The following is a 25777-nucleotide window of genomic DNA, read 5'->3' as shown; positions in this document are numbered from 1 at the left end:
CACCCAGAAGGCCTGGCAAAAGATTCCACGTGGGTGCAAGAAGCAGCTGAGCACTGCTGAGAGGTCAGACGGACGAGGAGCAAGGCCGTGCTGGAGAGAGCTCCAGGGTGGGAGGAGGATGTTCACAACTGGAGGGGAGAAGCAGAAGGGCATTTCTCAGGAATGGGGAGTAGAAAGCCCGTGGGAGGAGGATGTTCACAACTGGAGGGGAGAAGCAGAAGGGCATTTCTCAGGAATGGGGAGTAGAAAGCCCACAGCATTGGTAAAATAAAAGGTCAGCAGTGAGATTCTCATCCCTGCTCCAGACTCTATGTGCCTCTGCACTGGTATGCACGAGCCAGAAACAGCCTGCAAATGGCTGGGGGGGGTGGGGAAATGCCCCTGATACAGCCACCGTAAGCATCTCTACACGCTGGTTCCCTTGCCAGGCCTGGTGCAGGGGATGTCCCAGGAACATGGGGTGTTGCCCATTGCACCAGGGAGTCTAGGCTGCAGCAGCCCAAAGGCTGCCCAAGGTGGAACCCCAACTGCTCTATTTTACACCAAGGACCATTTTGTCCCTTGTAGCAGGTCAGAATTGGGAGGGTGCAAAAGTGGCTGAAAGCCCCTGGAGGCACAGCACAGACTCTCATCCCAGATATGGGGAACAAGACGCAGGAGTTCTGGGAGGAAACCGACATCCCTGTGACAGATGCTTTATAAATCCATCCAGGCACATGCATGGCTCCCACCACTGTAGCGTCAGTGGGCCTGATTCCCCACTGCCCTGCCCTTCGTGTGGCATTTACACTAGCACAAAGTGGGTGAGAAATGCTGGCAAATCAGAATGGCAGCATTGTAAACCTGCTTGGCAATGTGTAAATGAATCCCCAAGGTGCAAGGCAAGTGTGAATGCCAGAGACAGGGCAGCTATCAAAACAGGGATGGGTCTGGATCCAGAGGCCAGGCATTGCTGTGACGAGGCTGACGGGTAGACGGTAAAAGACACAGAACGGGGAAGCAAAGCCTTCTTCAAACTTAGGAAGGGAAATAAAGGATAAAGCCCAGACCAATTTCCTTGGAAGTCAGAAGCCCCACACCAAAATACACTAGAATATTTTATTGTTTTATAGTCAGTTCATGTTTTCCTAAGTTCGGTTATAGCCACGAAGTCTCCATTACTGTGCTGCTACTGCTGCCGCTTTAGAGAAGTGTTAAACGTATGCACTAAAGAGCTAACAATTGCAGGGCAACTCCCCCTTCCTTGTCCCGTCACCCCTCCCTCTGCTGTGTTAGTGTCTCAGAGTCATCCCCTCCCTCTGCACAGGGGTCTAATGGAGTTGGCATGGAGTCCTCAAAGTAAGACACAGCTGGCACTCAGGACGTTAACCTCACACTGTCCCCACCCTACAATCCCAGCTCATTAGCCCCTCCTCCCCCACTCCAATGTATTTCCCACTCAGCACAGCAGTCCTGGCACCAGGGCTTTGACTGGCTGAAACTGGAATCCAGTAACTGAAGCTATCCAGGCCTGTGTGGATTGTCTCAGAAGGGTTTTGTCTCTTGTCTCCTCTAAGGGAGATGGGGTCAGGCTGTGAGGATCTGCACCAAGGCCAATGAACACATGGGGAATATCCACAAAGGATCAGCGTTCCAGAGGTCAGCACCTCATGGAGAACAGTACAGAGGACAACATCAGCGGAAAAGGTTTCCAAAGACCAGCACCCAAGCAGAGTAACATCCAAGTGACTGCAGCAGAGAAACAGGGTTCCCAAGAGTGACACCCAGATGTGGGGGAGGAAAACATCTGGATAAGGCAGGCACAGAAGAGGGTCCCAAACATTAGCATCCAAATAGAGGAACATATGGGTGACAGCAGAAGAGGAAGAAGATTCTTGGGATCAGAGTTCAGTCATCCCCAGGGCCATGGGGAAAAGCATACAGGTGACGGGTGGAGGAAACAACGAGGAGTCCGGTGGCACCTTAAAGACTAACATTTATTTGGGCATAAGCTTTCGTGGGTAAAACCCACTTCTTCAGATGCATGGAGTGAAAATTACAGATACAGGCATAAATATACTGACACATGAAGAGAAGGGAGTTACCTCACAAGTGGAAAACCAGTGTTGACAGGGCCAATTCAATCAGGGTGGATATGGGCCACTCCCAATAATTGATGAGGAGGTGTCAATACCAAGAGAGGGAAAATTGCTTTTGTAGTGAGCCAGCCACTACAATGTCCCTATTCAAGCCCAAATTAATGGTGTTAAGTTTGCAAATGAATTGTAGCTCTGCAGTTTCTCTTTGAAGTCTGTTTATGAAGTTTTTTTTGTTGAAGGATGGCTACTTTTAAATCTGTTATCGAATGTCCAGGGAGATTGAAGTGTTCACCTACTGGCTTTTGTATGTTACCATTCCTAACGTCTGAATTGTGTCCATTTATTCTTTTACATAAAGACTGTCCGGTCTGGCCAAATGTACATGGCAGAGGGGCATTGCTGGCACATGATGGCATATATCATATTAGTAGATGTGGAGGTGAACAAGCCCCTGATGTTGTGGCTCATGTGATCGGGTCCTCTGATGGTGTCGCTAGAGTAGATATGGGGACAGAGTTGGCAACAGGCTTTGTTACAGGGATTGGTTCCTGGGTTAGTGTTTCTGTGGTGTGGTGTGTAGTTGCTGGTGAGTATTTGCTTCAGGTCAGGGGGGGCTGTCTGTAAGCGAGGACTGGTCTACTTCCCAAGGTCTATGAGAGTGAGTCAACACTGGTTCTCCACTTGTGAGGTAACTCCCCTTCTCTTCATGTGTCAGTATAATAATGCCTGCATCCGTAATTTTCACTCCATGCATCTGAAGAAGTGGTTTTTTTTACCCAGGAAAGCTTATGTCCAAATAATTCTGTTAGTCTTTAAGGTGCCACCGGACTCCTCGTTGTTTTTGTGAATACAGACTATAGGGCTACCCCGATACTTGGCAGGGGAAAGGGATTTCTAAGGAGTACTCCTCCTGTCCCTGGGAACATCCTGACCTCCAGCAAGCATTTTGGCTGCAAGTCTCAGCAAGTGATTGCACCTTCCATGCAGATGACAGAAGGATTCCTCTATCCCACTGACGGGCCCACAATGATCTCTAAGAGATCTATGGCGACTAGAAAATGTCTGTTAAGATGCTTCATACTGGGCTCTCTATGTACCAGCATCCGGTGCTGGAGAGTGGAGGGCCCTAGATAATTAAAGCCCTTTCTTAGGGACCCTCCATCTACTCTGCAGAGCATGGGAATGCCAGCTGATGACAGGAGTGTCCTTATTGCCGTTAGAGGCAGATCTAGCCATCCTTTACCCACACTGTTGGAACAGGTACCTCTATAGCACTTCAAGCAAGGAGATTCATGCTAACTGGTCTCTGGGACCTGGGCAGGTGTTGGGTTAGGAGTTTCGGCTGAATAGTTTCCTCCATCACAACTAATGAACTTGTGCCCACAAGGCCTTTGCATGAGAACACGCAAAGATTTCCATAATAGCTGGGGGCGGGACAAGAGAGACTACACGTAACACAGATCCAGAGACTTCAGAGGAAAGGGTTCATCACGCCCTGTGAGGCGGGGGGAAGAGCAGAGCCAGTCAGTGGCAACAAAGGCTGAGGCAGGTTGCTGGGTAGCTGTGGAAACGGCCCTGCTCCGGCCTGCGGGAAGGCACTCATGGAGACGGGGAGGGTCACTGGGACACTGCTGAGCGGAAGAGGGAGTGAAGCACTGTAGGTCATGGAGTTCATGGTCATCCCCATGGCCATGCCTGGCACTGGGGAGCTGGTCCTCATCTGATTGAGTGTTGGTTTGATCTGGTCACTGGTGCTGAATGGGTTTGTGGGAGAAGGCGCACTGAGACCTGTCAGGAGAAAGTACACAGCATCATCAGGGATATAGTCTACTAGACAGGAAGTTAGAGGATAGGGTTAAAGGTCAAGGCTAGTCACTGGTCTCAAAACATACTGCTATTAAATTCAACTGCTAAACCGGTAGTTCAGGAACATTCAGGGTTTGACTCAACCCCAGAAATTCAGACAGAAGACTGAAAAAATTAGCTTGAGAGATTAAATTCAAACCAAAGTCTCTGTCATGAGTTTCACGCTGACCTCCGCTTCCTGGCCAGGATCAGAACTTTAGTGTGGTTTTGTTTTTCACTATGATACTAAGGGCAGAGCTCAGTCACTGTAGGTGCTGCATGTTAAACCAAGTCATTGTGAAAATGTTCCCATCCTTTTGTGACCTTCTGATTCACATCAGCTCATGAGCCACCCGAAGGTCCCACCTGTCATCCTTACATAGCCCACCAAGAGCCTCAGGGTACACCTACACTGCAACGTAAGCCCAGGGTTAGTAGAACTCAAGTTAGCAGACCCTGGGTTTGTTAACTTAGGGCTTGAGCATCTACACTCATTTGTAACCCCATGTTAGGAATTGCTGAACCCTGGGTTCCCTACTCTGGGGCTCCAGCATCTACACTGCATTGTGCAGGCCCAAGTTCAACCACCCATATCCCAGACTTCTTAGCACCCTCCCAAAATGTGGCTGCTCTAGCCTTTTGTTCGTGGTGCAGCGTGGGAAAATCTGACTGTCCACCAAACTTGGACAAAGAAAGCTGGCCCATGGGACTGTGGGATACTTTTTGCGGATTCCCAGAGCACAAGTTCAGTGGGGCTGCGTTTACACTGCAAAGCAACAGGGCTTGAACCCTGGGTCCCGGGTTGACTCAGGCTCGGACCCTTCACCCCTGTGGGGTCCTGGGACCCTGGGTTAGTGCAATTTGTGTGTAGACAGAATGGGGATTAGTCTTGAGCCTGAGTTTGAACCCTACACTGCAGCGTAGACATACCCTCAGAAGCGGCACAACATCCTTCAGCAGTCTTTTCGACTGGGCCCTGGGCCCCATGACCTACCTGACAAAAATGGATTATGAGTCTTCAGGGTTGCGGGGGCAACCACCAAGGAGTCCAAATTCACCAGGGAGGAGGCAGTTGGGCCAAGAAAGGACTCTGGAGTTTTACAATCTTTCCTCTCTTTGTCGGAGTCAGTAAGAGAGTCTCCTAAGCCCGCAAGATCAAAAACCTCTGTGTTCTTAACTCCATTCTGCTTGGTGCTGGGAATCGGGTCGCCAAACAGGTCCAAATCTAGAACAAACAGCAGAGACTTCATAGCATAACAGAGATGGGATAATGAGTGTCAAGAGAACAACAGGCAGAAGTGTGGACTGTCACATGAGAGAGAAGCAGAACAGTGCATCCTGCAGACTGAATGCACCATAAGCCAAGTGACGTTGCCTCTCTCTGCTGACTGTTGTGTCTTGAAGAGTCACAAAGCACACGCTTGGATTGCCTTCACAAACGCTTCTCTTTTATCTGGGACAAACTTTCCTTAACACAGAGAGTCGTTGCAGGGAGTCTAGCTCAGAAGCAGCAGTCTCTGCTTCAAGAAGAGCAGTGTCTGCTCAGCAGCAGGTCGCAGCATGCATTGTTGCCAGACTCAGAAGACAAATGTCAATGGAAGTTTGCCCCATCTGATCCCAAGTATTTCTAGCTAATGGAAAAACAGTAGCTTGCATGGACTCTACCTTTGCCCATATGCAAACACTTTGGGATAGTTAACCCTTTCGTCAGATGTCTAACGCAGAGATGAAATTGTACGACACTATGACAGTGAGAGACTTTGAGGCCAGTAGCCATATGCCATGGTGAGTTATAATCACGCAGATGCATGCCACAATATTCCCACAGAGCCCCAGGGAAGCTCTCACCCTCACTTGCAAACACACCCGCTGACTTCCCCCCGTTCCACAATGCCCTATTTACCCTTCCGGCCCCAGCACCCCTGATCTGTTTGGACTCTCTTACCAACAGGGCTGTTAGGCTTGGCAGAGGATGGGGCCTGTGAGCTCTCATGTTCCAGCAGCTCTGTCGGCTGTGGCGGTTTCGCAAACAAGTCAAAAGTGACATCACCTGAAGCTGAGAGGAAGAAGGGAGACAGACAGACCCAGAAGGGAAGTGAGGGGAAGGAAAACAATAGAGGAAGGACAGAGGGAATCAATTTTTAAAAGGGACAAAAACGAGGCAAGACAAGCAGAGATGGGGAGTTAGGGGTTAAGGAGAACATAGAACACCAGCGAGAGGGAGAAAGGAATTAAATAGGTCAGTGAGTCCTGAAGCTACCTGTATGAATGAGCCACTGAGTCCAAATCAGTGACCCACTGACCAACCAATGCCAGTGGACGAGATAGAGAAACTTAGCACGCAAGGGAGGGCCCACTTCATACACGCCATCCTCTGCAGCCCGGCAGGCTGCCCCAACAGTTAGTGCCTCAGAGGGCAACAGGAAGGTGTGTTCAGACGAATCCCAGACCTGTAGGGACAGGCACGCCCCATGACTCCAGAAACCTGTCACCTGCATAGACCGAGCAAAGCTAGCAACCCAAAGAAGTGCCAGTGACCTGAATTCCTTTCTCTAAAGGAAAGAATCATTGTTGAGAATTACTTAAATTCTGAGCTTTGTTGAGCAGGGGCCATCTTTTGTTGTGTTTGTACAGCACCTCGCACAGGGGGGCCCTGGTACCGTAGCTCCAAGGCACAATGGCAATACAAATAATACATGAATAATAATAATTAATTAATAACTAAGGCAAGGAAAAGGTATTCACTAGGGGCCAGACTGATTTCATTCACATGGATTTAAATTCAGAGTCATTTCACTATGAATGCATGTCAGTGTCAATGAGATCAGAATCTGGCTTCTTTTAAATATCCATTCCTCCACTGATTTCAGTCGAGTTATGGCAAGCTTACACCACTGTAACTCAGATCAGAATCTAGCCCTAAGAAATTTGTTCCCTCAGAAAGTATTCTTTGTCTGCAAATTTGTGCTTCTACACATTGTGGCTCTGTTTCCCCCGTGTGGGCCTTACCAGCACTGGTATCACACTGTGTAAGTCCAACTCTTGTAGTTTTTTTTTCCCCAGTGGGACTAATGCAAATTCCTCCATCACACACTACTGTCCTCCTGGGGGTTCCCCCTTTGGGCATTGCAAGGGCTTTCACCATACGCTGGACAGACCTGATCTGTGGTTTTGTTATTCTTTTCCCAGGGGGCTATACCGTTTTCACTATAACTCTATTTTGTGTATAGACATGGCCAAGAGTGGGTCTAGGTCTCCCAGTGTGCTCAAGATTTAGGTGAAAAATCTGCTACATTTGCCTCCTCGGGAGAGGGGATGAGAGTGGAGCTGGCAAAGTGGACCATCAAAGACGTTCCCTGGGAAGGAAATACAAGACGCAGGTATTGGCTGAGATTTTTAGAGGATCAGAGGATACTGGATCCCAAAAGAAGGGGATGTGATGGTAAGTATCGTGAGGATGGCAGGAAGAATAATCCGAGCTTCAAGTAGCAATGGAAACTGACGAACAAAATGAGCTTCTCTTACCTGCCCTGGGAGGATTGTCAACAACACCTCCCCAAGGATCAGCAGCAGAAGTAGCATGAGCGGAAGCTTTAGAAGGTGGGGATGCCTTTACCCAGGCATCTGCTGATGACAGACTTGAAGAGACGGCGGTCTTCTCCCAAGGGTCAGAGGAGGAGGAGGAGACTATGGGAGGAAGATCCCAAGGCCCTGTGGAGGTCTGGTTGATCGATGCTGCCATCTGGTTTAGAGGATCCCCGGAAGCAGCAGGGATTGGAGCCCAGGGGTCTGCAGAGGGGACCCAAGAAGCTCCTGCTGGTTCCACATTGGACTTTAGACCTGAAAGACACACAGGAAGTTGTGGAACACCGGCAGGGAACCAGTCAAAGGCACTGCAGAGAGAACTGAAACACAGCCAGGGGTGGGGCAAAGAGGCAAATAGGTTAGAGAGGAGCAGGAGAAAGAAAAAAAAGAATAGAGCAGGTAATCGGGAAAGAAATGCATAAAGCAAAATGAGGCCAGAAGGCAGGACGCATTTAGTAATCAGCCCATGTTTACCATTTGTCACCCTTCTTCCTTCATTTCTCGTTTCTGTTCAATAGCCCGGGTGTGGTTAAAAGTTGCTATGAGAATGCAGTGAGTGAGCCGAGGATAAGGGGAAAGGGCAAACAGAGAGAACACAAGCACAGATTCTTACTGTTAGGTTCCCCAGAATTGGAGAAGGACAGAGCTGGAGGGGAGAAGGTTCTGCCATTCTCCCAAGCATCAGCAGATTGAGAGTTGTCCCCACCTGGAATATCCCATGGGTCAGCTGAAACATGGGTTGAAGTTACTGGCGCTGGTCCAAAAATGTCTGCCAGCTCCACAATAGAGGACTAGAATTGTAAGGAGAAAAAGAAACAAGTTAAGGATCAGGGATACTTGCAAGGCCTCGTCCGATATTCCTCCTGGAGCAAAAGGGGCTACTAGAGGGGTTTTTCCCAGGTAACCCCAGACATCACCCTATACAGACGCTCCCCGACTTACACAAGTGTTCCGTTCCAGAACGCCTTGCGTAACTAATTTTGCGTAAGTCGGAAACATATACCCGACCATTATGCAAAAAAATAAAAACAAACAAACAAAACCTATTTCTAGCTTACGGAACTTTTTCCGTAAGTCCGGATTTGCGTAAGTCGGGTTTCTGTAACCCGGGGGGCATCTGTACTTCATGCAGAGAAGCAGCCTGATCTTAGAGCTGGGCAGGAATGGTCTGATCTGGCTTCTCTCTGTAGTCAAGAACTACGTCATTTAAAATCTATTCCAGCTAAAGCTTTAAGTGAATGCAGTGCTCCTGCACAAAGCCAGGGGGACAGCAAGGCCAGCTGAACTCTTCTACTTATGCACAAAACCAATACAGCAGAGCAGAAACAGAGCAAGTGTCTCCCAGCCCGTTCAAGCCCATCCTGGAGGGACAATCAGGGGTAATTCAGTTTCCTTGGTTAGGCTGCTAATGAGGTGTGAACTGTTATGGACAGTCTTTTTTTTTAAATCATGCAGACATGAAGAATTACACTGAGATCACCAGATCAAGTCACATACACCACTGAACAGCCATCAAATAATAATCCCTTTGCTCATTACCAATCTAGGATAGATTTGAACCAAAGACCAAGAGATGAAATGTTCTGTACCCGATTATATATGTCCCCAGCCATCCAGACCACCAACTAAAGCTTTTCACCTGACTTTTCTTCATCTTATCCTCTTCTTTCTCCTCCTCGATACCCATGTGGGTCTCTTCCAGTGCCCTCTGTAGCAGTGAGTTCTCTCCTTGGCATGCCCTCACTTCCTGCAGTCAAAATGGACAGTGCATATGTCTGGGATGTGAACAGTAAAGACACAGGATAAATGATCACCGATGTGCACTGACTCTCTGCAGAGAGACCAAGGTCAGGGGTTGCTGTGCATTACAGTTTCGGGCATTAGCCAGCAGCAGCCTTGTTTTATTTTACTGATGTATTTGCACATTTCAGGATAAATCCACTGTCAGGAATGTTCAGCGCACAACTTTAAGAGCAGTGAACGTAAGTTTCCAGCCAAGCAGGCACCAAGCAGAAGGATTGGGGTACACCACTTCCCAGGAAGACACCAAGCAAGGCAGAAAGTTACACCATGTTTAATACTCCAAAGGTCCATTTAGAAACTCATGACGCTAGAATCCAAGAAGAGGAAAGTGCCCTTTGATCTGCCAGGTGTGGGGTACCTTCTCATGCTCCTTTTTGCTCAGGCGGAGCGCTATCTGCAATTGCAATTCTTCATCTGTGCTGGTGGCTGGAGGAAGCGGCTGCTGCCAATGAAGGAGAACTGAATGAAATTGCTTCTTTGACCCCAGGTCTCTGTATTTGCTACCAAATTATCGCCTTCCTTGTAACCATCTTTCTTTCAATCCCTCGCCTGTTATACAGTAAGTCTTTTTATTCAGCCATTTATCTATTCATCTGTTGCTACTCCTTCTTCTATCTAGCTAGTCAACCACCGATCTTAATGTCTATTCTTTCATCCATCCATCATCCATGCACCAATCCATCTGATCTTTCCTCCATATACTCATCAGTCGGTCTCTCTTTCCTTTTCCATCCAGCCATTCACCCACCCACTGTTTTGTTTGTCTGTTCATCTACTCTTCTAGCACTCTGCCCATCAATCCATTGCTGGAGGGGCTGGTTTAGAAGCTTCTGGGTTGAAACAACGCCACCTTGAAACCACAGGTTTGAATCCTGGCACAGTTGACTTAGCCCTTCTCATTTTTTAGATATATACATGTAGCTTCTTATGCAAAGTCTTTGAGGTGAGGCCCTAACACCAACATCCCATCTGTACTACGTGAACATAAAAGATCCCATAGCACTTTTCTTAAGTCCTCCCACTGTGGTGTCATAAGCTGGCTGCTGCGCTCCACCTCAGAGGTGGCTGCACTTCAGTGACGTTGTCTTGTAAAGCACTGTGGGATCCTTCAGGATGAAAGGTGGTATATTAATGTAAGATGTTGTGTGTCCGCTATTATTTGACAGACAAACACCTTGCCACTTCAGGCTCATCTGGGCCCTATAAGATTCTATCTTGCATTGTGTTTATGGTTATAAGCTTTGTTTAGACTTTTAGCTGCCTGTCTTGTCAGGCCTCTAACCATACAGCTTCCCCTGTGACACTTCTTCCCCTTGCTGAGGTCAGAGCATATCAAGGGCAGCCTTTGCAAAAACTAAACACTTTGCAAACTGCTCAGGAGTTCAGTGGATGTTTCTGCTCTTTTATCGCCATGGGAACATCATTAGCAGATCTTCCATTAATAACACTGATAAAGAATAACAACAGCTCATTGCATTGCTATAGCAGTTTCTGAGAATCAGAGAGTTCTACGGGTGTTACCGGTTAATCCTCAACACCCTTGTGATGACAGCATTATCCCCACTTTTCAGATAGGAAAATTGAAGTACAGATAGGTTAAGGGCTTGTCTATACTTACGCGCTGGTTCGGCGGCTGGCAATCGAACTTCTGGGTTCGATTTATCGCGTCTTGTCTGGACGCGATAAATCGAACCCAGAAGTGCTCCCTGTCGACTCCGGTAATCCTGCTCGGCGCGAGGAGTACGCGGAGTCGATGGGGGAGCCTGCCTGCCGCGTCTGGACCGCGGTAAGTTCGAACTAAGGTACGTCGACTTCAGCTACGTTATTCACGTAGCTGAAGTTGCGTACCTTAGTTCGAATGGGGGGGTTAGTGTAGACCAGGCCTAAGCAAAGATCTTATAGTGCAGGGGTGGCCAAATGTACTGATCCTCTGAGCCGCATACAACAATCTTCAGAAGTTCGAGAGCCAGGGCACACCTGCCAAGGCTCCAGGCTTCACCTGCCAAGGCTCCAGGCTTCAGCCTTGCAGGAGGTTCCTGACGGGGCTCAGGGCTTCAGTCCCACTCCTGCTGAAGTCCTGAGCCCTGTCAGGTGCGCCCCGCAGGGCTGAAGCCCCAAGACCCCCCCTCCCCACTAGGCAGAAGCCCCTATCCCACCACCCCGCTGCAGGCAGAGGTCCTGAGCTTCCCCCTCTTCCCCAGTCTGGTAGGTGGAGAATGGGGGGAGGGACATGGGGGGCTCTATGAGCCACACTTTAATGGTAAAAGAGCCAGACTGCATTTTGACCATGTCCCTTCATGCTGAAAACGTTGATTTGGTGGACATACAGTTTGGGCCCTTCTCCACTAAAAGGTCAAACATGCAGATGGGACCACAACTACCAGCCGCAACAATTGACATCCCTACAGAATCCTTCAGCAAGGCCTGATGGTCTGTGAGAACTCATGAGTGCTAACGGAGCCAGGAGCAGTGGAAGAGGGCTATTCTGCATGAAGCAGTGTGACCTAGACGCAGGGGATGGCTCTAGGGTCCCATTACTTGGAGTGGGGGGCAAGTAGTTTGGGACCCTGGGAGGTCACTATTTTAGAAACAAAACAACCTTCCAGGAGTCCAAGGGCTAGTTAGATCCCTGGAAACGCTTGGATTTTAAGAGTTTAAAAAAGGAAAACTTGGCTCCTGTGTCAACGGTTACCTGTGAAAAGGTAAAGACTCACCGTCTGCTGCTGTTCCATTGTTTAACATTGGATAACTTTGTACATATTTTGGCCTTTCTGACCATAATGTGGGGTCCCTTGAAGACTGTTGGGCGGGGAGGAGGGGGGAACAAATGTCCCTTTTGCCTCCCCCATTCCCCGGTTGTGCCTGGCCTGCCTAGATGGGTGGTTCTAATGGGCTTCTCTTTGACTAGAATGTTCCTTCAGCACTAACCACAGCAGCTTCCCCGATAAGGTCTTGGAAGCTACAAATAGCTACATTTCTGGGACTAAAATAAAGACAAGTTCTTTGATGTCCATCAAAGAGCTTCCAGGAAGGGAAGGGTGGGAAATGGTGACTATTTTGCTCAGAAACAGGGATGGTGGCCATGTAGGTAGCAATCCTATAACCAGCCAGGCCTCCAGCAACTGTGCGTGGCTCCAGCACAAAGAGGAATGCTAAGGCCTAGAGCCAATCCTGGCACAGGGACAACCTCAACCACCAGAGGCTAAGCCAGGAGAAGGTGTTTGAGAGACATTTTGGTCCAAGCTTCATTTAAATATAGACTACAGTGAGGCGGGAAAGCCCTGACCCTGGAGGGGTCACCCAAAGGGTGGTGGTGTCCCTCAGTGGCTTTGTCCTCCTCAAATATCATCAGTATCGTTAGAGAGAGGCAGTGCCAGTTGGCGTTAATCTCAAACTGCGTGTGTGTAAACAAACAGTCTCTGCCTGGAAAGGGGGAAGCAGATCAGCTGATAAGAGAGCTGGGGAAAGTACATGAAGGACAACACAAGCTCTAGGCTTGGATTTTGGGGCTGACTCTAAAATGATGAATATAACAGTGAGATGGGAAAGACCTGTTAAGTTATCTTTTCTACCCTCCCCTCCACTCCCCCTGGCCAAGACAGAACTTCTTTCTACGGTGTCTTCCAGACCTTTGTCTAGCCTAATTTCAAATGATCCAAAGTGACCTAATTAAACACAGTCATGTGGAATAAACTTAGTGATCAGATGCAGACACACTAGCACAACCGCATTCAAATGACAGCTAGAGTCACAAGTACACGGACCAGTTCTCCAGGATGTTTGCAATTCCTGGTACAGAACCCATCCTCCCTGGGGGACACAGGTTCTCCCTGGTATCTGCCAAGGAAATAACAGAATCATTCTGGGCACATCAGCATGAAATCTTCATAGTTAAAGTAATAGAATCAGAGTAATTTATACATGAAAGACAATGGGTGAAATCTGGGCCCCATTGAAGTCAATGGCAAAACCCCCATTAACTTCAATATCATCAGGATTTCACCCAATGTATTTAGAGCAGCTGGATTACATATGAGCTGTAGGGAGTCCTTATTCCTCATCTCCAGACTGGATTCTATTTACCTTCTTTGAAACCACCTGATGGCACATGGAAAAGGACCATTCATCTTCAAGGCAACCACATGGAAGAAAGGATTTAGATGGACCGCATCTATCTTTCTGAGACCATTTGGAATTGATTTAAGATGTACTGGTACAGTGCACACACCAAGTCATAGTCTCACTTGTATGCACAGTATATGAAATGGGCAACAACTGTGCAATAAATCCTCATCATGCCACGAGATGCTGATGTGCTGTGTCTGCATGGAGCAGCCAGTGAGAAAACAATACTGTGCACACTAGCATGGGGGTTGACAGAGCCTAGAAATCTCTCTCTCATGCCTTACTACCATGATCCCATAGACTCATAGGCTTTAAGGCCAGAAAGGACCATCATGCTCATGTAGTCTGTCCTGTACATCGCAGGCCACAGGACCTCACCCACCCATTCCTGTAATAGGCCCATAACCTCTGGTGGAGTTACTGATGTCCTCAAAACTTGATTTAAAGTCTTTAAGTTACAGTCTCATACAGTTACATTTACTCCAGTTCAAACCAGCAAGTGACCTGAGCCCCACACTGCAGAGGAAGGGAACAAACATCCAGGGTCTCTGCCACTCTGACCTGGGGGAAAATTCCATCCTGACCCCAAATAAGGCAAATCAGTTAGACCCTGAGCATGTGAGTAAGACCCACCAGCCAGACCCCTGAGAAAGAATTCTCTTAGGTGACTCAGAGCCCTCCCCGGCGTGCGTCCCATCTCCAGCCGCTGGAAATATTTGCTCACAGAAGTCCTGGATGGGCCACGTGACATTGCAGGCAATCACACCACCCCACAGGAGAGCGGCAGCAAACATTACCTTCTCAGCCTCCTCTCGACTCATGGCGAGTGCAAGCTGTAACTGCAGCTCCTCCTCTCCAGTCGTCTGGGGTCTTGCCTGTTCCAGGTCTGAGGTTTGCTGAGGGGACGAGGAAGAGGCTGAGATAAAAAAAAAAGAGGAAGAGTTCAGATTGAAGGAGAAGGAAGAAAAACAGAATCTCTGGAGTTGGGATGTTTCTAGGAGTCAATCCGCAATGATCACCCACCTTCTCCTCCTCAACGGCTTTTCTGCTCTCCCCTCATTCCCACCACCCAGCTCAGGCTACAGGACCTTCATGCTTAGCAACTGCCCTAAATGCTTGGGGAGCATTGACATCACAGAGCACTCAGAGAGACAGTCTGCCTTTAAAGAGCTGGAATTCAACCACAGGCCTGACTAAGGAGAAGGGTGGGGATTGGGGTCAGGATGCAAGTGGAACAATTACCCCTCAGCGTGCTAGGAATAAAATTGTGTTTGTCGGCAGGGACCCTGTTAGCACAAGAATCTCTACACAATGGCAGGGGGACTCCACCAAAGCAGGCAGCTTGGTGTGAGACTAGGAAACTATTGAAAAGTAGTTGAGGCTAATATTAAAAAAAGCAGCAGCTAGAGAAACGTTTTAGAGTTGCAACCTCCTAACATAAACAAGCTCCCGGTGTTCGAGATGGCATCTGTGTGGTGCTTCCTTCAATTCTGTATTCTGAGTGCCTTGTTTACCCATTAATTAATAATGCCTTGAAGACAGGAAGAAATTCAGACTCTGTGAGACGTAGAGTCACAGCCTGAGCTTTTACTCTCCAGAATGCCAGCTGCACGTGAGGATGGCCCAGAGGAAGACCAAAGGTCACCTACCCCATGATATTAAAACAGAAAGAAAACTGTGTCTGCTTCACAGTGGAGACTACTGGCGATGTGGCTAGAAAGTAACCGATATGGGTTTTGAGCCGCTGCCCTAAACGACTGTGTTCTGGACAGGGCTGCCAAGATAGACAAGAGCAAGCCCAAAATGTTCCTTCTGAACTTCAGACACCCAGTGATCCACTTCCCTTGGGTCAGAAACACCCACGTTCTCCATACCACGCACGGTCGGTAGCACTGCAGCACTTACAATTAAAGGATGATGGAGACCCCCTCGGCCTGCCATAGTCTTCTCCATACTGCGATGTCCGCCTGCCATAGGAGAGCTGCTGGCTGCTGCTGATGCCCGTGCCCTCGGTGGACATGCGCTCTTTGGTTTTCAGGGCATGAGCCCTTTCCTGCTTCAGCCTCTCCTCATCCTTCAGCAGACCCATGAGCTGCTTGACTTTCTCCCGCACGTTTATGCCTTGGTCCTTGCCGTCACGGTCTGTGTACTGGAAGTCTTTCAGAGTCTGAATGGTGTAAAGGTTCTCCCGGCACTGATGGGCCACCTTCTCCGATCCAGTTTTGATGAGGTAATCCAGCAGGGTCAGTGCCTTGTACACGTGGCGCCAGTTCTTGCCACTGTCGTTGAGCCGCCTCCAGATCATCCCCATGATCTCCGCGAAAGCCACCGTGTTGAAGGTCAGATCTGCAATCTCAGACATCAGGGAGCTGGGTGGGCCCCAGGAGTCATTGGAGGTCGCCTCACGCACCTTGATCTCTGCCTCCGAATAATTGTGCACAATGTTTTTTACCTGCCGGCGCAAGGCAGAGGTAGTCATAGCTGAACCTTGCAGAAAGTCCACAACGGGCAATGAAGAACTGAGGAATAAACAGTCTGGGACCCAGTGGGAAAGTCACCGTTCCAACTTCACCAGTGAAAGAGTTCTAGCTCACTAGGTTTTACGTTGATCTGGAAAACAGATAGAAAGTGTTAAATACAATCACCAGTGAAAAAGGGACCCAGTCTGCATTCCCAAAGCACTTCTGTTGCTCTCTGGCAGCACCTACAGTAATTTTCACCTTTAATGTGTATCATCAAGACATATTAAATGTAATATGAAAAATTATAATACTTCTATTCCAAACATCCTTGTATTTTGTGACTTAACCTTGCTACTTACTGCAGCTAAAGGCAAACAAGTTAAATTTTTATTTGATCGAGATGAATCCAAAGGAAAAATCATATAGAAAATAAATAGTCGGTTCTTATAGTTTCTCCAGATATCTCCTCTTGTATTCTACAGTAATATTTGGATCGGATTTTACCATATGGTTCTGCTCCTAAAAGTAACTGTCTAAAAATGGCACCTTCTTCCCCCAAAGATCTGCTTCCTCTATGTACTAAGTCACACATAGTGGCAAAAATAGGTGTATACTGTTTTTTCAATGGAAACACACTATGGGAGAGGGAAATGGATTCCATTCTGTCGATTCTATGCATCATCAGAATTGTTAACTAAGTTCCAAATGCATCTGCTTTTAGTCAACAGGGTTTTTTATACTGGTGCTGATGCCACAGAAGGAAAAGAAAACCAGCGGGACTCTTAGATCCCAGTATGCATTGGCAGAGCTTGCAGTCAGAAAAACAGCCACCTTTTTACAAGTAAACTCAGCAAATGAGCTTCTTTGAGAGGCAATAAATATGGAATCCCCTGCTGTTGTTTTCCCAATCACTTGTCGAACTGTGATTCTTCTCCTGGAAATTATCCACGGCCTTCTCCTGTTAGAGAACAATTGGCTCAAGACTGAGGATTAGTGCATCAGTTTGGCTAAAATAAGAAACTTTCCCCCCAACAAACCTGTACCCCCACACTCAAACTGACCATTCTCTGAGCTTGGAAGCTGGTTCTGGATCCCAGCAAGGGAAGCAGGTGCTGCAATGCCACAAGTGGGCCTATTTTCATGATATTTCCTATCAGAAACAAAGGTGCTAGAGATGACAAGATTTCTGACCCAGTTCCGTGCACCCAGGCATTTTGGGTAAGCATCCCAAACTCTGGAGTGCTTAGGCAAGTCAAACTGACCCTGAGAATGCTGAGGTCTGAGAATGCTGAGATTTTTAGAGACTCTCTATGCACCAGGGGCCAAATCATGGCTCCACTGAAGTCAACAGGAGCTTTGCTATTGCCTTCAGTGGAGCCACGGTTTCACCCCAGACTTTTGGTTCAGTTAGAGAGTGATGCAGGAGTTTTGTTCAGGGTATATCTCCAGCCTGCATCTCTGTAGAGAAATGACTGGCAGGTTCACCAAACCTCTTCCTCTCTTTCCGAGTTTCTCTCACGGCATTACTGAGGTAACCCCTTGTTCTTGGAATGGACACTGAGGGGGCCAGTAAATCTGAAGGTGGGATATGCCAAGCAATACTCCCCCCCAGGGTCTGAGAACAGGCAAGTATTTAGTGGTGTATCAGAAACAAGTGTGGTGGTTTCAGTCCAGCTCCTGGGTGTCCACATCTCACCCGGTGCTAACTGACCCCACTGTTATCAGTCTCAGCAGAGAAGCTGAATGCAGATTGGGTCATGGAGACTGGGTTACTCTCCAGCTGCCCTGGTGGCTTCTCCCAGTCAGGCTCGGGTCATTCTGGTGCAGGAAACTTGCACTATTCTTGCCTCTCCTGTAACAATAACCTCGAGCACTTCACACACATTAACTCAATTAGTCCTCGCCACAGCAGAGAAAGGCTGCGATCCTCCGTTGACAGAAGGGATAACTGAGACACGGAGGTCAAGTGACATCCGGCAAGCCAGCACAGCAGATCAAGATGAGAACACACAAGGCTCTGTCACTGGCCTTGGGCTCAGCCCACCAGACCACATGGCCTCCTGCTGCCACTGTGCTTGTCCTGCAGATAGAACAGAATCTCCAGCACCTTTCAAGAGCACGACACTCGCTACAAGTTCTTTTTTAAACAAGTGCATTCCCCATGCGGGGTCTCCGTCATGTTCCTGCCACGCTACAGCCCACCTAACTGCTAATGTTATATCCAAGCAGAGGTAGCAGGAGAAAGGTGGGTGGAGGGAGAAATTAATTTGATAGAGGGTGGAGGTGGTGGGTGCAGAAAGACGAGAACATTTTACTTTGAATTTTCTTTCGAATGAGCACAAAGTATCTCTCTCTCCCCTCATGCACGCACACACACTCGAACACACACACACACGGGGGTGCAGAGCAGCTAAGCCACCCTCCAGAGTCCCACGGACAGGATTTGCATGTGTAGAAAGTAACCCTCAGCCCTGTTGCGATGAAAAGACGATGCATGTTACAATGAGGTTTTCAAAGCTGTGTCAACAGAAAGGAAATTGGGACCCATGACTCTCCACCAGCGGTAGTGACGGTGACGGCTGCAGCGTAGACAGGGTACTGATGTTTTAAAACTGTCATTTAAATCTACTCTGAGTAACCTGTGAGGCTCCAAGCTTCTGGAAGGGGGGAACAATCAGGGCAGGAGTTTCCCCTCCCCCACTCCAATTCTCTGGTGATGAAATGAGCGTAAGGATCCTATGAGTTGTTTCCTCCTTCCTCAGGAGAAGGGCAAACCATGAGTTGCAGAGCTACCCCAGTGACCTCGTGGACTGCTTGTGCTCAAGGCCAACCTTTGCTTTCTAGGCCCATCCCCTTCACTTCCCGCTTCCCTTCTTGTGCTCCAGCTAATGTACGCTTGGAGATCACCGCACAGCACTGCCCGCACTGCTCCAAAGAGAAGGCTCAAGTCTGACCTGTGCTAGAGATCCTATCCCAATTCCACACTCTGACTGGGTTTGCCCCTGACCCAGCACTCCCAAGAGTGCGGTGACACAGTGGTTTCAGTCCTCACCTCCTGGCTTGAGAGGCAACTGTGGGGAGGTGACTGCTCCCTGGAATTCAGTTGCTACATCTTGTTTTCATCCTTACTTACCCTTCCTGAGTGACTCAGCTATAACCTCCATTAGGGAACCTCATTTTCTCCATGACGGAGTTGGGGCTGAAAATAGCTTCACGTGAACACACCCATGAAGAGTACGCATCTCCCACCACCTTCCATTAAACCAGTCATGTCCTAGAATTGCTTAGAGAACACCTCAGATGAACAGGCCCCGCCTCTGCCTGGGTATGGCCTGGTTAACCCCATGGCCATCGGTGAAGAACAGGCCACCCCCCGACCCCCAGCCAGTGTAGGCATCACACTCATTGAGGCAGAGAGAGAGGAATCCGCAGAGATGGCTCATGGGACTAAAGAAGTTTCTTTCAAGACATTTCCCTGTATTGATTTCCTTTCACAGTGCAGCCCAGCTCAACCCGCTTACTGTCTTTAGATCTTAGTGCGGCTAAATGCCAGTAAAATGACTGCAACCAGAGACAGCAGTACCCGACGGGGGTGGGGGGAGACATTCACTCCTTACTGCTTAAAAACAACTGAGCTGATCAAGTTAAGTCCTTCAGGATCAAGATCAGCACTTTCCCTTCTGACTGCAACAAGGTTATTGACGAAGTTCCACCTTCCCTGCTGGCGAACGCTAGGCTTTTGCTGATTAAATTCTCCCTTGTATCAAAGCCTCAGCTCGGGACATTCCCTTCTAGCTCCCAGCAGGTTCCCTCTTCAGTAGAAGCCCCAGGTCCATACATTCCCAATGTGCCAACTAGCACCAGGGCTGTCTCCAGCCGGCAACGTGTGCTGTCCGTGCAATTATTCACCGGCTTGCAAAACTTCCCAGAAAGTTTTCAGTTTTTATGACGTCCAGAGACGCAGGAACGAAAGAAGGAGAAAAAACAAAAGTCGGACATGGGTGGCAGCACGGAGGAGGCAGAGTGTTTGTGCCTGGAGCCCTGCCAATGGTGTTAAAAGCAGTGAGTTTTATCGAACACAATATCCCCAGGAATATAAAGGGAGTGAAACAGAAACCGTGTGGTAGATAAGGCAGCACCAGGCAGCCTCATATGGAATTACTGCAGTGACCTTGAGCAAAAAGCAGTCAGGTGGGGAGAAGGACACAGTGGCTCGGCACTGAACCAAATTGCAGGGTCTCCGCCAACCAGGGAGCTTTAGTGATCCCAGCAAAGGGGAAAAGAAAGGGCCTCGGGAGAGAAAGAGACCAGAGCAAGAGGAGACAGGGAGAGAAAGGCAGAGAAGGGAGAGGAAGAGAGACAAGTAATGATTGGGGTAGAATGGTGGGGGGCAGACTGATAGTTGAGAGAGATGAGGAAACAGAGGAAAAGACTCAGGATGACAGACAGGGAAAGGGAATATGTCAGCAAGATGAGGATGGGAGAAGAAGGAGAGACAGATGGGGAAGAGAAGAGAAAGATGGGAAAAGCCTTGTTAACTTTAGCAATGTGCACGGCCCTCCCTCTTGGAGAGAACGTTGGCCAAAGCAAAGAGAAGAAGCAGGTGAAATCCAAATAGCAATCAGAATAACAGTGCGAGGAGTCAGCCTTCAGCAAAGGCTCCATCCATGGCTGCTTTCCCCTGTGCCAGAGATGCTCCTAACAAACCCGCAGCTGGGTTCCAAAAGGCCATTGCCACTGACTGCCCCCTTCTCAGTATGCCCCACTGGGCGCCAGGCTCACAGGGTAGTACCCAGCACTGAAGGAGGGGGATAAGTTACAGGAACTAGGAAGGGGTTGGGCTCTTCTTACAGCTGACAAAGATAGAAAGGGAGGAAAAGACAGAGCGAGAGACAGGGAGGGAGGGGGAGAGGGAGGGAGTCTGGCTGCGAGACCAAGGGTGAAACTTGCCAAGAGCCCAACCAAACACTCAGGTTCTGAGGAAAATCTTACCCAGCATCAAATCAAAGCCAGGGGCCCACCCTGACGTGTTCAGGTAACTACATGCAAGCACACGCAAAGCACACACTTACCCCCTCGGCTGCATATGCCTCCATTCAGATCTGCGATAGCTTGGGGAATTACATAATCCCCCGGGATCTTCTTTTCCCTTCCCAGACGTCTGGAACTCCAGGCCCTTCTCCTGTGTGGAGGGTATTTCACAGGCAGAGGGGGACCACCACTTCCGTCCCAGGGCAGGTGTCCTGAGGGGAGGCCTGAGCTGAAGTCAGCCAGCCAGCCCGGGGAAGTCGGTTGTACTGAGTGGAAGTGGCCACAATGCTCAGATGACCAATGCAACACCAGAGAGGGTGGGGGAGGAGACAGGGAGGGGGAGTTGACACCAAGGAAAGGGGTTGGGTTTAGGAGCTGGGGCTACACTTCAAACCAGCCCTGACCCTAGGAAGGCTCCCCCGTGCTGTTCTATCCATATGGTGAGTGAACATGCCCCAGTCACCACCATCCAGTACCCTGGGCAGGTTGGGGGAGTAGGGGAGGCTTTGCCCTACCTCAGTCATCCTGAAGCAGCCTCATCTCAGAAACTTCGGGCCCTCCTGCAGTGGGCTGCCTGAGCTCTGTTGGGGGAAAAAAAATCCTACAGCTTTGCCAAACTAGTGATGAAAATAAAAAATGTGCTTCACTGCAGTCTGAGATACTCCAGCGTCCAGAACCTTCCTCCCCACCCCCACCCTGCCTCCCCTGCTATCCAGTCACCTTCCTTTTACCACAGGATAGCTCCTGTCCCTGGCTATGGTCCCCAGACATCCCAGCTCAGCAATGCACAGGGAGAAAGGAGTCTTACCTCTGGCACTGGCTTCCTCTCTTGTCTCTGTGACTCTGAGCAGCTTCCCCGGCTCTGCAGAGTGCAATCGGCAGACGGTGCTCCGATCAGCCCTTATACTGGTCCCTGCAGCTGACTGTCCAGGCTTGGTGCAGGTTCAATCCCAGAGTTCCTAAATCCATCCAATCCGGAAAGGGCTACATCCCTTCCTCGCTGTTCCCCCCCCCCCGGGGACCAGGCAGTGTGTGCTCGGAGGTGGATGCTGTAGTTATTCCCTGAGACTGTCAGAAATCTCTCTGCTCCTTGCTGCACGGTGTGAAAGTTGCTAAGCTGGCTGGGCAGGTCTGTCTCAGCTCTAACAGGACACGGCAGGATTGGCTGCTCTCATTAACCCCTTCAGCTCCACAGACTTTACAAAAGCTCCCAGCTCTTCAATGATATGCCCCTGTGAAGCCTAGGGGGCTAGCAGAGAACTCCCAGCTCTCTTGAACCCTTTAGGCGCTGTATGCAATAGGGAAATGATGGAGGGACTCCTTTGCTGAGACTGGAGGAAGGAGAAATGCAGACAGTGTATAGAGGGTGGAGGATGTTTAAACGCTCAGTCATTGTCCCCTTTGGCTTCCAGCCAGTCACTTTTTTTTTTTAAGCCAGTGTTCTAATGTAGTCCAGAGCTGCAGCTTCCTCTGGACTCCGCCAGCTGATCCCAATGCAACCCCAATGGCATCCCAGCCCCTTTTCAGTCACATCTGTTAGGATTCTACAGGATCTAAGTTTGGAACAAACCTCGCCCAAAGGAGCAGCCCTTCGCTTTCAGCCTCTCCTCAGTTGTGGGAGTGAGATTTTCCGCTTCCATCTGTGGTGGCCCTTCCCTGAAGAACTACCAGACTGTGGCTCAGGGAGTGAGGCACTGAATGACATTCCAGAATAAGTCAGATCTCTTGCTGTCATCATCACCACCCACATTCTCCCACAGCCTGGGCCTATTATTTTAATCACTGACAGGATTTCAGGGTTTTTTTTTTTTAATATTAGAAATCCCTGACATCTTCTTAATAGAGAATACATCTTCTGTGCAGAGACATTCTTGTGGGTAATCAGTAATTAATTCCCTCCCACACCCCCTCTATATGATGCACAGAGAGTGGGAGCTTTGAAAGCAGTCCCACGTATGACCACTCCAAAGCCAGGCCAAGACACATGTAAGCAGGCTACTCATGGCGACCTGAGCCATGGAGCCAAAGGTTCTGCCTCAGGCTACACCAGAGAAGGTAATCTAGGAAGATACCTAACAGCCACCTCCTGGGCCACTCTGAGTCTCCTCGGGATGACCCTCAACTCAGATTTGTTGCTGTCTGGAAGACGGCCTACCAGGGGAAAGGGAGGAAAGAAGTATGCCAGATCATGCTCCTGCCTGGGAATTAGAGCATCCACTCCCAGCGCGAGTGGAAAAGACCACCACCAGAATCTGCTTTCATGAGCTGACCAACAGAATCCCCCTAGTGGAGATAAATCAAGAGGAATACCATCTGGCTGGTCTAAGGCACTGTCTTTTCTTTATCTTCACTTTCTGTTTATGAGGATGTCTGTGTTCTGATGTTATATGGGATACAGTCATATGCCACCTATAAATTATTTTTCATATACCATGCTATAAATTATTAAATACTTACAAATAAATGCCAAAGCATGGAGGAACAGGGATCCTTCCTGCCTGACCTGTATGGCTTGGCAGCTTGGGATCTAGATCACCCATTATCCCTTTGGCTAAAGAAATTACCCTCTTTTGAGGGCTTATACTCCAATGGAAGGGCACACATTGGGGCGCTTAATAGATTTTGTCATCTGAACACAGCCAGGCCCTACAAGGGTGTTTTCCCCTGAAAGGAAGAGGTACCAAGCTACTCTGGACATCAACCAAGTCTGCAACTGTAGAGCCAGGTGGGATGAAATGGACACCACCACACGACAAGTGGAAGCCAAAAATCTAGTTCCCACACCTGTTAGGAGAAAATGGGACATAATGAAAATGAAGGGCTGCTCCTTGCCCTGCCTGCTCAGCAAGGGACACACACTTTCAGTTCAGTGTGGATGGAAATACAAACTCCTCCTTGAGACAACATGCTACTCAAATGACTAGCAGATGCTGATAGACACCAAAGGTTGGAGGAAAACAACTCAGCACAAAGAATGGCTACTTACCCTGCATTCGCTGTGGTTCTTTGAGATGGTGTTGGCAGTGAAAATTCCACTGTGGGCATGCATGGGCCCCAACTGTGCAAGATCAGTGTGTTTGCACAGCGGTGTCTGTAGGGGTTGCGCAGGTGCCCTGTGCTACCTCATGCTCCAATGTAAGGGCATATAGGGCAGAATGGCCATGACCCTGCCTCATAATGCAAAGCCTGGGGTTGCTGAGGACTCTGAAAAGTGAGGGATGGAGGGTGGGTCATGGGATCTGCACCAACTACATCTCAAAGAGCCACAGTGACTGCACGATAGATAACCGTTCCTTCTTTGAGCATATGTCAACGGAGTCTTAGCTGCATTAGTTGAATAGTGATTGTAGCACTGTTCTCCCGAGGTTGGCATCTAACCTAGCAGCTAAGTCCGATGTGTAATGTCCGACAAAGGTCAGTGAGTTACTCCATGCTGTTGCCCTACAGATTTAGGATATTGCCACACTCCTGGAGTAGGTGGAAGATGTCGCTTGAGCTCTGGTGGAGTGAGCCTTAACATCCAAAAGGAGAGATACTAGCCAACTAGTAACATTTTGAGATGGCATGTATTATGCTCTGGTATATTCTCTGTGATGAATCACTTGACTTTATGAGTGGCTGGCTATGGCTCCAGATAAACAAGGAGCCAGTCTGGACGGGTTTGTTCTGTCAGTGTAATAAAGTAAGACTCTGGAGACACGCAAGTTCTTTTTTGGTACAGAATGGGGTTTCAGGAAGAAGATAGGTTGATTAACTGAGTGGTTCAAATGGAATTCCAAGACCATCTTCTGGATGAACATAGGATGAGGTTTCAACCCACCTTGTCTCTGAGTAAGGTCACAGGGAAGTTCAGCCATGAGTGCATGCAACTGACTGACTCTCCCTGCCAGAATTATGGCATTTAGAAAGACTGCCTGGAGAGTAAGGCACTGTAATGAGTGTTCTGAAAGAGGCTCAGAGGGAGGCTCCGTGAGATTCCAGAGGACAATATTGATGTCCCATGCAAGGTTCTCTGACCTATGGGTAAACACGTAACAGGCCTTTGAGACACTTTGATCCCGTCGGGTGCAGGATGACTGAGCACGACTGTAAAGGAGGATGGCAAGCTGAAATTGCAGCCAGGTGGACCTTAACAGAGCTGAACAAAAGGCAAAAAGTGTTTTAAATGCAATAAGTAGTCAAGGATCTTCAACATCAGAACCTTCTCTGGGTCCAGGTTCTGTTGGGCTATCACATTGAGATTCTTTCCCATTTCAAGGGGGGGGGGGGTTGAGTCTTTCTTGTAGCCGTCTTCCTACTCTGTATCAGGACTGCCCGAACCTACAAGGAGCAGTCTTTTTCAGTAGTACTCAGCCAGCCAACATCCAGTGACTATGGGTCTGGATGAAGTATCTGACCATGGTTCTGAGATACTGGGACCAGGCAGTCTGGGAGCTGGTTAGGCCGCTGGATGGGCATCTGTAGTAGGTCTGTCATCCACAACTGTCTCGACCAGTAAGGAGCTACAAGAATGAGTGTGGCTCTATCCATCCTGATCTTGGATATCACCCTACGAATCAGTAGGAAGGCATGAAAGAGGCCTTGATTCTATGACAGAAGGAAGGCATTTCTTAATGATTCAGGGTTCATGCTCCTTCTGCAGCAAAAGTTCTGACACTCGGTGCTATTCTTGATCTGTGATTGGAGTCCCGCATCAATAGAACACTGGCTCTGTGATGAACCTTGGCAGTGATTACTCATGGTTGGTGACAGACTGTCTGCTTAGGTAGTCTATTAGATTGCTGCTGACTCCCAGGAGATGAAGAGCATCTAGGGTTATCCCCGGGCTGGTGACACCATGTTCCGAGC

General features: G+C 48.8%; 1 protein-coding gene across 11 annotated transcripts; it reads right to left on the bottom strand.

Moving 5' to 3' along the window:
* Nucleotides 1-1084: 1084 nt before the first annotated feature.
* EPN3 (epsin 3) lies at nucleotides 1085-22289 on the bottom strand. 11 transcript variants are annotated; one of them, XM_065563493.1, is made up of 12 exons: nucleotides 21738-22287; nucleotides 21445-21510; nucleotides 20971-21141; nucleotides 15342-16046; nucleotides 14234-14352; nucleotides 9670-9753; nucleotides 9148-9255; nucleotides 8122-8299; nucleotides 7449-7763; nucleotides 5869-5979; nucleotides 4918-5148; nucleotides 1085-3866 (listed from the first exon to the last, which is right to left on the bottom strand). In XM_065563493.1, exons 4-12 carry the CDS (start codon nucleotides 15913-15915, stop codon nucleotides 3550-3552), a joined length of 2037 nt encoding a protein of 678 aa, XP_065419565.1. In that variant the 5' UTR covers nucleotides 15916-16046; nucleotides 20971-21141; nucleotides 21445-21510; nucleotides 21738-22287; the 3' UTR covers nucleotides 1085-3549. The 11 variants fall into 11 exon arrangements, with proteins under 11 accessions (XP_065419565.1, XP_065419568.1, XP_065419570.1 ...); XM_065563496.1 differs by having other exon boundaries at nucleotides 9670-9750; nucleotides 21738-22286; XM_065563498.1 differs by having other exon boundaries at nucleotides 8215-8299; nucleotides 21738-22283.
* Between the last annotated feature and the right edge of the window lie 3488 nt (nucleotides 22290-25777).

This window comes from Chrysemys picta, chromosome 12 (genome assembly GCF_011386835.1).
Source record: "Chrysemys picta bellii isolate R12L10 chromosome 12, ASM1138683v2, whole genome shotgun sequence".
In the NCBI taxonomy this organism is placed as follows: Eukaryota; Metazoa; Chordata; order Testudines; family Emydidae; genus Chrysemys; species Chrysemys picta.
This window is presented reverse-complemented; position numbering and strand designations above follow the sequence as displayed.